The sequence below is a fragment of the Phoxinus phoxinus genome (genome assembly GCF_949152265.1).
Source record: "Phoxinus phoxinus genome assembly, chromosome: 2".
NCBI lineage: Eukaryota > Metazoa > Chordata > Actinopteri > Cypriniformes > Leuciscidae > Phoxinus > Phoxinus phoxinus.
This window is the reverse complement of record NC_136877.1, coordinates 1509419-1522172: the sequence shown is the minus strand read 5'-3', so window position 1 is coordinate 1522172 and position 12754 is coordinate 1509419. Positions and strand designations below refer to the sequence as shown.

Sequence of the window (12754 nt, the reverse complement as noted above, 5' to 3'; positions counted from 1 at the left end):
CCGAGACGGGCATTTTGACATAATTTTGCGTGTATGTCTCCGTTCAAGCACAAATAGAGAACAAGGGAAGACGAAAAAAGAAGAGAAGGGAAAACGGCGCACAGGTTCAGAATTGAGCTCTCTTTGCGTCTTCTTGCTTTTAAATTGTTTAAAATCATTTGAATGTTTAACTTGACAAGTCCTAACACACATGCAAGTGATAAACTTTATGATGATTAAACTTTGCCGAAAATCACGTGTGTCGAACCGGTGCCTGATCCGTACAGATCATATGATCTCCATGCCCTGTACTTAATTTGTATATCTGCTAAAAAATAAGGCCGTTTTCTTTAGGACTAAACATGCATATGGATTTGTCAAAGCTAACAGACATGGATTTAAAGTTAATACTCTCATTTTGATTTGATTGTGTTTTTCAACCTCAGATATTTGCCTCTTAACATGCCCATATTTCTCCTCTCTTTAGCTTATAGCTCATGCGACTGGAGTTGATGTGGATATCAAGGAAATGCCAATTGAAATTATTGTAAATGTGATGGACCAAAATGATAATGAGCCTGTTTTTACACAAGATCCATTCAGTGGAAATGTTCCTGAAGCTTCTGAGATTGGTAGGTGTATGATGCAGTTTCTCAATGAAATGGTTTTTAGCAGTTTTTTTCTTTTTAAAATTCCCTTTTCAGTTTTACCATCGAATCCGTCTTTATTCTTCTCTCACTGAAGGTCATGAGTTTATGACAGTCACAGCCACTGATGCAGATGATCCACTGACTAACAATGGTATTGTCAGTTACACAATCGTCAAGCAAGATCCAGAATTGCCAAAACCAAACCTGTTTACAATCAACTCTGTTACCGGAGGAATTCGTGTGAATGCTTTAGGCTTGGACAGAGAGGTGAGAAATGATGAATGGATCTCGCATTAGTGAAGAATAATTTCATGTAAACAAACTCACCTGAAAACTTCTTTCTTTTCAGAAATGGCCTAGATATACTGTGTTAATTACGGCTACTGACATGAATGGAAGAGGTTATGAAACCACTGGCACAGCTGTTATTACTGTGACTGACAGCAATGATAACGCTCCTCAGTTTGAGCAAACCACGGTAATGTATATTAATACTTTAAGAACGTTATAATATAAGTGTTACAACTTTATTAATACTTATTTACACCATACATCTCTTTGTTTTAGCACACTGTATCTGTCCCAGAGAATAAAGTAGGAGCTGAAGTGGCCAGACTCACAGTTACTGATGGAGATGAACCTGGATCTCCTGCCTGGACAACCAAATATAAGATTATTGCCGGTGACAAGAGTGGGTTTTTCAATGTCAGTACTGGACCCAGCCAGCTAGAGGGCATCATCACCACTGTAAAGGTACTGTGTGTTGCTCGTGTGTTTCCACAGGCAATTCGTTGTGATCATGTTCCTTTAGTAAAATATGCTTTCTCTTCCATTCAGCCCCTGGACTTTGAGAAGAACAAGCAATTCATTCTGTCTGTGATTGTTGAGAACGATGATCCATTTGTCGGTTCTTTGGCCACTTCCACTGCCACAGTCACGGTGAATGTAGAAGATGTGAACGAGCCTCCGGAGTTTAATCCAAAGGAGAAGATTATTAACAAACCTGAAGATTCACCAGTTGATAGTGAATTGGTTACTTATAAAGCCACTGATCCAGACACTGCAAAAGCACAGAAGATAACGTAAGAAATGTTGCAATTGATTTTCCACTCTCAGACAATCACCCCACCACAATGTCATGATTCCATTTGAAAATTCTGACTGATTTCTCTAGAGATTCAGATCTTGTAGAACAATAAAAATCACACAGTCTTCCATTTATATACTTATTTTTTTATTTTATGTTTTGTCAAACAGTCTCACTAACAATATTAACCCCTGGGAACCACCTTAGCAACTGTCTAGTTATTAAGGCCTTTATCCCTTCCAATGTCAAATATTCATATGCAGAATTCAAATCATAGCATGCCTGTAAATCTTTTTGAACTGCAAAATATTTTAAACTACCAGGCGAGACTTAAGTTGGTCTTGCTGAACATTTCTAGTTTTAACCTGTATGTTTGGTTCCTTCCAGGTATAAAATAGGCAGTGATCCTGCCGGCTGGCTGAGTGTAAATCCAGACACTGGAGTTATTAAAGTCAAGAGCCTCATGGATAGAGAATCTCCCTTAGTCAAAGACGGCAAATACAGAGCTATCATTTTGGCCTTGGATAATGATGGTAATTTGTGTTTCTTTTTGAAGAGAATAATTCCTGCTGGCCTTTTTCTGATGTCTGTGCTTGTGTGCAGGTGATGCTCCAGCTACTGGCACAGGAACCCTGATAATTGAATTGGAGGATGTAAATGACAACGCTCCTGTCATCAATGAAAGGAATATAAAATTGTGCAATCGTGGTTCAGGCCCAGTGCTTCTCTCTATAACGGACAAAGATGGACCTAGTTTCGGTGGTCCCTTTAACGTTATTCCCATCGGAGAATCCAGTAAAAACTGGTCCACCGAGATGAATGCCACATGTGAGCAATTACTAATTTTTAAAGAGATATTAATCTCATTATTTCATTCATTACACATTGAAATATCTGTCTGTCTTGGTATACATGTCTAACTATTATAATGTGCCCATGTTAGCAACCGGTGTCTTTCTGACACTTAAGTTTGCATTGGAGCAGGGTGACTACAATGTTGTCCTGAAAGCTAGTGATCGGGAGGGCTTGGATCAGGAAAGCACCGTTCAAGCATCTGTGTGTGACTGCGAAGGAGAATCATTGCAATGTAGTCACCGTGACAACGCCTCTTGCCTAGCGAGCAATACATTCTTTCTATTGCTAGCATCGCTCACGTTGTATTTGTCTTTTACATCTTTATAATTCATTAATCATTTATTCGTAAGTAATCTTTTTTTTTTTTTTTTTTTTTTTTTTTTTTTTTTTACACTTGCTGACCATTATTTTACATTTATTATATCTATCTCATCATAACATTGCTGTAATCATTATTATCTAAAGGATAATGTACAGCCAGATGGTTTCTTATACATTTTAAAATTGTTTTTGTACTATTTTCACAATTTGTTTTTCACATTATAACATTTTTACTAATCGCACAACAGATGCACAAACATTTCATAATATTTTCTGTTGACAAATTACAAGATCCAAAATCTCACTGTAACTTTTTAACTCTTTACTTACCTTTCAAAGTATTTGCCTATCATAATGTTATGAACATTAAACTTTCTCATTTGCATATGTTGTTGTTCATTTTAATATACTTGACTATCAATTAATCCAACAGATTGAATATTTAATCAATGTTTAATCAGTGATTTGTTTAGTACATCTATACTGAAAATATAGATTTTATAGAACTGATTTGCAATTTCCAAAACGGATAACCAAATATAATAAATCTTTGTTAGTTTAATTCATTTGGTAATTACACGTGTGTGTGTGTGTGTGTGTGGCAGTGTGTGTGTGTGTGTGTGTGTGTGGCAGTGTGTGTGTGGCAGTGTGTGTGTGGCAGTGTGTGTGTGTGGCAATGTGTGTGTGTGTGTGGCAATGTGTGTGTGTGTGGCAGTGTGTGTGTGTGGCAATGTGTGTGTGTGTGGCAATGTGTGTGTGTGTGGCAATGTGTGTGTGTGTGGCAATGTCCTGTAGAGAATCAGGGCGTTGGGATATCTTTCAAGCAGAAGTTTTTCTTTATTGAAGACTTCGCTTGTGCGTTGCTGTAGTCATCCAACGATCTGAACTGTAACAGTATACATTGCAATTTATATACATTTAGGGGCAGGGATTTACATTGTGATGAGAAATAAAGTATTACAGGTTTTGCAACCTGCCCTAGATCCAATCAGCATAACTATTCAAACACTGAGACTGGCAGCTAATCTAAACATTTACTCTCTTCACTTTTGCAGTTTCCTAAATTAAACATTTAATAAATTTGTAATCCTTCTGTAACGCTGAGGTAGAATCAAGGGAGGAAGCAGGATCCAAGTGCAGCAGCTTTATTAGATGAACACATAGACATAGACTCAGGACCCAGACTCACGGACAGAACAACATTACAAAGACAAGAACCCACAAACACTGAAACAAGACACAGGGTTTAAATACAGAGACTAACAAGCTAAACAAGATAACAAGAGGACGTGGGTAATATGAAACATCTGGGGAAACTAATCAACATAACAGGGAACTACAAAACATGAGACAAGACAGGGGAACACAGGTTGAAATCATAACATAGCCCCCCACTTAAAGGATTAGTTCACTTTTAAAATGAAAATTCTGTCATCATATACTCACCCTTAAGTTGTTTCAAACCTGCATGAATTTCTTTCCTCTGCTGAACACAAAGGAAGATATTTAGAAGAAACTGTCTGGTTCCCATTGACTTCCATAGTATATTTTTTTCCTACTATGGAAGTCAATGGGAACCAAAAACTGTCTGGTGACTGACATTCTTCTAAATATCTTCCTTTTATAGATACAGAATCTCCCTTACTCAAAAACGGCAAATACACAGCTCTAATTTTGGCCTTGGATAATGATGGTAATTTGTGTTTCTTTTTGAAGAGAATAATTCCTGCTGGCCTTTTTCTGATGTCTGTGCTTGTGTGCAGGTGATGCTCCAGCAACCGGCACAGGAACCCTGATAATTGAATTGGAGGATTCAAGCAATACTTTCTGTCTGCAATGATTCATATATCAACCCTTTGCCCACTTCTGCTGTGAAGAAGTAAACAAGGTTAAATCCAAAAGAGAAGTTTATTTTATAATTGAATTAGAGGACATAAATGACAGGACTCCTTGATTATGTTTAATGCATCACCAATCTTTCTTGAAGTCCCCCTGTGGTGAAAATCAAACTTGTAATGTTGTTTATGTGTCTATGTGGTGTTTTTAATATGCTTTAAGACAAACCATGTGCAAATTCATAAGTCAACAGCATTGCTGAGTATTTTCTGCAGTGAACCAAAGACAGTCTCAAAACCAACGTTTGAAATCGCCAGTATTGCTAACATCACAAACTACCATGAACCAATCAGGTCAACATGCGGGCAGGCTTTAGCATATCATTACAATGACGTGAAGCAGGCGAGTCTCAAGAGAAGCCAGATTACACTGGCATATTTTTCTGTTGATATGAAAAATCGGGTACTTTTAGCAATATAGCAGATGAATTATGTATATGATGTAATTGTACTGTCACTTAATTTTACAAAACAATAAAAGATACGATGGCACAATAATTAATTGGATTCTCACTCTTTAATCCAGACCGAACTCCCTCCATGTGTATACACACTTCTCTTTTCCTCTTTTCCCTTTTCACCCTCTCCCACTAGTGTTCAGTCCTTGTAATAACACTCTATGTAGACATGACATGTATATTACAGTGTTATGATGAACTATATGCCTTTGTTTAAAGCGTTTGTAAGGATGTTGATTTTTAGAAGGCAGCTGTCTGACTCTGAGATGGCGAACGAGAAAATTGTTTGTGTGACATTAAAACATTAGCTGTTTGATAACATAGTCAAGCAAAAGTCATATTAATTACCAGTATGTGTCCGACGTTGTAAAGAGCGATACCATTGTGCAGCATTTACCTCAGTAAGTTAGCCGAGTGAATCTGTGAGCTGCGTGAGTGGAGGTGGGGCTAATTAGCATATTCATAGAACCTCGTATACTAAATGAGGCAAGGGTGTAGAGTTACATTCAAGCTATTTTAAGGCATGACGTTTTTTTTCACTGGAAAAAGCTTTTAAATATGTAATGTTGGTGATCAAAGATGAGTTTTAAGGGATAATATAATTGACTACAGGGGGACTTTAATTGCATTAATGGTATTAGATGATTAGTTAATTGCATTTGATAGATTATGTTTTCAATCAAACATTTTCAATAGGTTGTAAAATATGTTTTCATGCATGTTTGGCCTGAGTTTCTGATGCATTTACAGTGTTTTGACCAGCAGGCGTCACCAGCATGTGGTTTCAAACACTTCGAAACAGTGAATCATTTTGCGACTGATTTGTGTCTATTGATTTGAAAGATTTGAAAAACTTTGTTTCTCCCATCACTAGTCCCTGCTTCTGCTAACACACATCTCTGGTATTCCTCCTTTAACATAAAATAGGGCACTGCCTTATGATAAAACTACATTTGTCCTCTAGGGGTTAGGATGAAAAGCATAACAGTTGGTTAAACCAGAGGTTTCGTTAGTAACCAAAAAGTTCCCTTTCGATAACTGTTCACTCACATTGCGTCGATATTTGACGCTATGGGAAACCCAATCCAATAGCGCCATGTTATAAGCCCGGGACTGTTCAAGCCCAAAAGACTCTACAAGTTAACAATGTATCACAAATCCTTCAGATTGTTCAGATGACAAACTCCTTTTGATTTATATAATTATAATTTTTTCAACAATCCTCCTGGAGTATTGGACCAAAAACCATTACAGTTTGTCCCCTTTTGCATTAAGTCTGCTGACCTCACAGAAGTGTTGACTTCCTCTTTTAGGAGCCAACCACTTCCACTGTCTAAGCCTTTCACACGGTCTATTCCTCTCTAGTGAGCCACCAACCTCTACCCAAACTGCTGAGACCATCACATCTTTCAACAAGCAGCTTAAGAAATCTCTTCTGTAAGCACGTAAGCAACCACAACAATAAACCAAGGCACTCGTGCACTTCAACTTTTATTCACTGCATTTCTGCATCTGCTAAATGCATAAATATCATTGTAGTAATGTTGTATAAAACTTTTCCAATTTAAATCAAAGTATTATGTATTCTTTTATTTTTATGATTAAATCAAGTCCCATTTACCAATATTCTAGGATTATTGTAAAATGTCTATTAAATGTCTGTTCAAATAAAAATTGTTTAACAAAATTCACAAGTTATCTTAGTTAACACAAACCAAACCTCTTCAACTTTGCAATGGATCAGTTTCAAACTGTGTCCCAGGGATTATGAGATGCATGTTATAGACATCTTAAAACACAGGTTATAGACATCTTAAAACACAGGTTATAGACATCTTAAAACACAGGTCATAAAACAGAGCTATATCTTTAAGCGCATGCAATTACTATTGTACTGTTTATTAATGTATCTATTTAGCACTCATAGAGCATCCTTTCCTCTTTTTTATATAAGGACTCTAACCATCTGATTTTAAGTTATAATGCAAAAAGTAAATTTGCTGAACAAATCTGAACAAATTTAACAATGCATTTATGCTATATTTAATTCTGCTATATTTAAATCAGAGATACATGTGAAGGAAGACAAAATGATTAAAATACAGCATTTTACATGGATCAGTTTGGATTTTTATACTAAGAGTTTCAAACTTTGTAAAGTCAGTACCAAAATAACCCTACAAGCATATGCAACAAGAATCAACCAGAAATGCTGCAATTATTTTTTTTTCCTTGTCTTTGAATACAGTTGTCACGATTCGTAGCAAAAATGCACATGAAGATGAGGATTCAGGTACAAACGTTCTTAAAAATAACTCTAAAGTTATCTCAAACAGAAGGCAGGCAAACGAGAACTAGAACTAGAACTGAAAACACAGAAACTTAAATACACAGGCAGACGAGGTGATTAATTACAACAGCTGAGCGTGATGGCAAATCATATTAGTGGCCATTCAGCGGTGGTTCAGGGCCATGGAAGGAGGACGTAACGTCTCCGTTCCCTGGGGTTACATTAGTAGCCTGGATGTTCCCATTCAGTCAGTCAAAGCCACTGAACTGTGTTATGAGTGTGAGATGCAGATGCTGGCAAGCTGGCGTGTACCGAGTTAGCAAACTGCTTTCACAATACCGTAACCTACCCAGCGCCCCATGTAAGCCAGAGTAGTCCTCCATACCAGGAGAGATGGAAGGATGGGGTTTACTCTGGGGGAGGTCAAAGTTGCTGTTCCTATCCCAGGAAAGAGTCCTTCGGAACTCAATTCCCACTGTTTTTCAGCCATGACCAAAACGCTGGGGAAGCGTGCCCAATCCCAAAGGAGGGGAACGCTATTGACACCACACCTTGCCTGAATGGAGGACTGACTCGTGGGCCAGTGCTACATATGGGATGTCTCTGTGGTAGATCCTACCTAGCCAGGAAGGAGCTTCTACGGCGCAGACACAGGGCAGAACGGAACCGCCCAGGGAAAGACACGGGTTTACCAACATGGAAACCGCTATGTGGACAATAGACATATGGGATTACAGAGGAGGAATCACATCATATGGACAACTAGTCCGTCTGACCGGCCAGACATGTACACGAGTACTGGGCCTGGCGTCGGACACCTCCCCCGCATCTGACTGCTGAAGGATGCTGGAGGAACTCAATCAGGGTTCGCCAAGTGGGGAACTCACCTGAAGAGCAACTAGGCACTCGTAACCCCTGTTAGCGGGGAGTGGAAGCGCAAGCGAGAGACAGAGACAGTCTTCCTGTACAGTACATGTTTATACTCAACACACGGGAAGAGACCGGCTCCACTCAGAGATTATAGAATCTCGCGAATGCGTTGGGTGTCGGCCAACTTGCAGCTCTACAGATGTCTGCCAGAAATGCACCGCGTGTCAACGCCTAGGAGGAGGCAAAACCCCAAGTGGAGTGAGCCCTAACCCCGAGGGGGCACGGCTTGCCTTGGGACTGGTAAGCCAAGGCGATGGCATCCACTTTCCAGTTGGGCCAACCTCTGGAGACAACCTTTCCCTTCTGCTGACCACCAAAGCAAACAAAGAGCTCCTCTGAGCTTCTGAAGCTCTGCGTGCGTTCCACATGGTCGTCAGATGAGGTCTGGAAACAACTACATCCAGAAACACATGAATGAAAAGACATTTTGAAAAAGATGCTGATCGCCTGTGCTACTCTTTTAGTGGAAATTGTAGCTAAAGCTTCCAGGGACGAATGTTGCGCTGTCTGTGCCCAGCGTGCTGAATGTCCACACCGCTGGAATGCGCCTTCACACCAGCCGAGTAGAACCCACAAAGAGCTGAAAGAAAAGCAAACAGAACCAATCACAATTGCTGTTTTTGGAGGTGAACTCCTAATAGCAAAGAAAATTGCAGTTCTGCTCCCTTATTTTTCTTTAGAAAATTTGCACTCTTCTTTGAAGGTGATCTGGAAATGAGCGATTGCTTGACAACCGCTCGGCTCCGAAGCAAAACATGAATGAAGTGACTAATACCGATTCTATTTATACCCGCATATCCGGGTAGGTGTGACTCGGCATGCAAATCTCACTGGCCAATGTTTATAGGCTCGTTTTGTTACCACTTGGAGGTGATTGGGCTCCCAGACGAGACCCCAATACATCAGTATCGACATAACGTTGAACGTTACTGACTGAATGGGAAAGAGTCTGTGAAGGTGAAACTAAGACAACACAGACAGACTAGGGGTGACAATAGTAATTTATTTGTGGGAAAAAATCTTGTAATTCCAGGGCTGCAAAGATAATAACAAAAACAAAAAACATCATGCTGTAGGTCATGTACAGTAATGTGAGGATTCTAGTTGTTGCACTCTCTGAAAAGGATGAGGAAAACGACAAGCAGTTTTGTCTGTTTAATTGGCGCAGGTAAAGTTAAAGGGTAAAAGGGTAAAGTTTAATGCGTATTTGGTGAGCTGTCCGTAGGGAGGGCTCCGAGCTCGGAGTTTGGCCCGAACCCAGAACACTCCCCCCTATGTAAGTGTTTAGGACTAGAAGTGTGGAGAAGGGGTGGTGGGGGGATGCTGCAAAACTGTCAAGAGATTGAGGTGAGACTGCTGAGTGTATATATACCTCTTAACATTGAAGTGCTCTCCACTTGTGGTAATTATCTGAACGTGCTCCTCCCGAACTTTGTTAATAAAACCTAATTTCACGAGTTCACACTTACATACAATTTGAGGGCGTAAAGTTTAATGCGTATTTGGCGTGCTGTCCGGAGGGTGGGCTCCGAGCTCGGATTTCGGCCCAAACCCAGAGCACTCCCCCCAAAAGGCTAAAGAGCAGAGGACAGCCGCCGGACTAAAGACCCCCCCCCCCAATGAGTGCCGGGTTTGGCGGGCTAGCATGTCGAGTAAGGGTCTGTATGTTTGGCCAGGGGGGGCCTGACAGTCCCTGCTGGCCTGCAAACGGGGATCAGTTGTAATTTGGAGCGACCAATCGGGAGAGTTGCGCCTTTCTCCGCTGTGAGACCAATGCTCGGTGGACAGAAAGAGGAAACAGGAAAAAGGAAAATGAGTGCTTGCCCAGGAGATTTTCTCACACTGTGTCCGCTGTGAGACCAAATGCTCGCTGGACGAAGAGAAAACGTAAGTGCTCTACCGGGAAAGTTCTCGCTGTGAGGCCAAATGCTCGCTGGACAGACAGAGGAAAGAGGAAAATGAGAGCTTGACCGTGAGATTTTCTCACACTGCGTCCGCTGTGAGACCAAATACTCGTTGGACGAAAGAGAAAACGTAAGTGCTCTACCAGGAAAGTTCTCGCTGTGAGACCAAATGCTCCCTGGACAGAAAGAGGAAACGGGAAAGAGGAAAATGAGAGCTTGACCGGGAGATTCTCACACTGCGTCCGATGTGAGACCAAATGCTCGCTGGACGAAAGAGAAAACGTAAGTGCTCTACCGGGAAAGTTCTTACTGTGAGACCAAATGCTCGCTGGACAGAAAGGAAACAGGAAAGAGGAAAATGAGAGCTTGACCGGGAGATTTACTCACACTGCGTCCGCTGTGAGACCAAATGCTCGCTGGACGAAAGAGAAAACGAAAGTGCTCTACTGGGAAAGTTCTCGCTGTGTGTTTTTTTATTTTTTATCAATGAGGGTTTGGTGAGCGTTTTTAATGTGGAACCGGTTGGTCCTGATATAGCTTTGGAAATCATCTGAGGACCATCTCTCAAGGGCTTGGATCTGCTGTTGGGAGAGGCCTTTTTGGGCTGCTGAAGTTGCTGCCCCGATACGGAACGAGTGACTTGAAAAATTCGTCGATATTTGACGCTATGGGAAACCCAATCCAATAGCGCCATGTTATAAGCCCGGGACTGTTCAAGCCCAAAAGACTCTACAAGTTAACAATGTATCACAAATCCTTCAGATTGTTCAGATGACAAACTCCTTTTGATTTATATAATTATAATTTTTTCAACAATCCTCCTGGAGTATTGGACCAAAAACCATTACAGTTTGTCCCCTTTTGCATTAAGTCTGCTGACCTCACAGAAGTGTTGACTTCCTCTTTTAGGAGCCAACCACTTCCACTGTCTAAGCCTTTCACACGGTCTATTCCTCTCTAGTGAGCCACCAACCTCTACCCAAACTGCTAAGACCATCACATCTTTCAACAAGCAGCTTAAGAAATCTCTTCTGTAAGCACGTAAGCAACCACAACAATAAACCAAGGCACTCGTGCACTTCAACTTTTATTCACTGCATTTCTGCATCTGCTAAATGCATAAATATCATTGTAATAATGTTGTATAAAACTTTTCCAATTTAAATCAAAGTATTATGTATTCTTTTATTTTTATGATTAAATCAAGTCCCATTTACCAATATTCTAGGATTATTGTAAAATGTCTATTAAATGTCTGTTCAAATAAAAATTGTTTAACAAAATTCACAAGTTATCTTAGTTAACACAAACCAAACCTCTTCAACTTTGCAATGGATCAGTTTCAAACTGTGTCCCAGGGATTATGAGATGCATGTTATAGACATCTTAAAACACAGGTTATAGACATCTTAAAACACAGGTCATAAAACAGAGCTATATCTTTAAGCGCATGCAATTACTATTGTACTGTTTATTAATGTATCTATTTAGCACTCATAGAGCATCCTTTCCTCTTTTTTATATAAGGACTCTAACCATCTGATTTTAAGTTATAATGCAAAAAGTAAATTTGCTGAACAAATCTGAACAAATTTAACAATGCATTTATGCTATATTTAATTCTGCTATATTTAAATCAGAGATACATGTGAAGGAAGACAAAATGATTAAAATACAGCATTTTACATGGATCAGTTTGGATTTTTATACTAAGAGTTTCAAACTTTGTAAAGAGGGGGGTAACTGAGTCCGTGAGGATGTAAAAAAAATGATGGCGCACTCGCAGAAGCACTTCGTGCAAGGTGGAATTTATTTACAGTGCCAATAGGAAAGATAGTCCATAGTGAAATATATACAAGTGTCCATTAAATGACACACACAAAAACCCAAAGTACCAAATAAACAACAAAAGGGAAAAATAAAACCAGAAAATACTCCAACAAGGCAAAACAGGTATCCACAGTATACTGACGTTTGCTTGAGGCACCGCAGTTGCACTCTCGCTCCGACTTGGTTAACAAGTGCTGACTTCAGGTTTGGCTTTGGCTTAAATAGGCCAAACCCCGCCCCTTTTTGGGCCAGACCAATTAAAAGGAGATATAACATTTATAAACATACAAATATGTAAGCTATTTGATCATCCATAATAATTAATTCCTTATATATATATTATATATATATAATAATAATAATAAACACATAATCCATTCACACATAATAAATCTAACACATAATTCTTGCATTTAAAATGCACACACTAACACATATTCACACTAGACAATGGTTTCGTCAGCTTCCGGTTTCGATGCGCCGACGCGACCCGGCCGTGACGTCATAAGCGATCGTCGCTCGATCGTTCGGTTTGGCCGGCCCAACTTTCCCGCG

General features: G+C 39.8%; 2 protein-coding genes across 4 annotated transcripts in view; both read left to right on the top strand.

The window, feature by feature from the left end:
• Window positions 1-3276, top strand: part of LOC306994479 (cadherin-1-like) — a 30504-nt gene extending 27228 nt beyond the window's left edge. The window contains exons 18-25 of the mRNA XM_079605002.1: window positions 467-611; window positions 724-896; window positions 979-1107; window positions 1197-1382; window positions 1467-1711; window positions 2104-2249; window positions 2320-2544; window positions 2660-3276. Coding sequence (XP_079461128.1) covers window positions 467-611; window positions 724-896; window positions 979-1107; window positions 1197-1382; window positions 1467-1711; window positions 2104-2249; window positions 2320-2544; window positions 2660-2898 — 1488 coding nt within the window. The 3' untranslated portion in view covers window positions 2899-3276. The remainder of the gene's footprint in view (window positions 1-466; window positions 612-723; window positions 897-978; window positions 1108-1196; window positions 1383-1466; window positions 1712-2103; window positions 2250-2319; window positions 2545-2659) is intronic.
• A 2327-nt stretch (window positions 3277-5603) lies between these two features.
• LOC306994410 (B-cadherin-like) overlaps window positions 5604-12754 on the top strand; it is a 49171-nt gene continuing 42020 nt past the window's right edge. Inside the window, exons 1-2 of one of the 3 annotated variants that reach the window (XM_079604893.1) lie at window positions 5604-5646; window positions 6611-6682. Coding sequence is in view for 1 of the 3 variants with exons in the window: in XM_079604890.1 (XP_079461016.1) it covers window position 5646; window positions 6611-6690 (81 nt within the window). In the remaining 2 variants the exon portion in view is untranslated. Of the gene's footprint in view, window positions 5647-6558; window positions 6691-12754 lie in introns of those variants that run through there. The other 2 variants (XM_079604890.1, XM_079604894.1) reach the window with 2 other exon arrangements.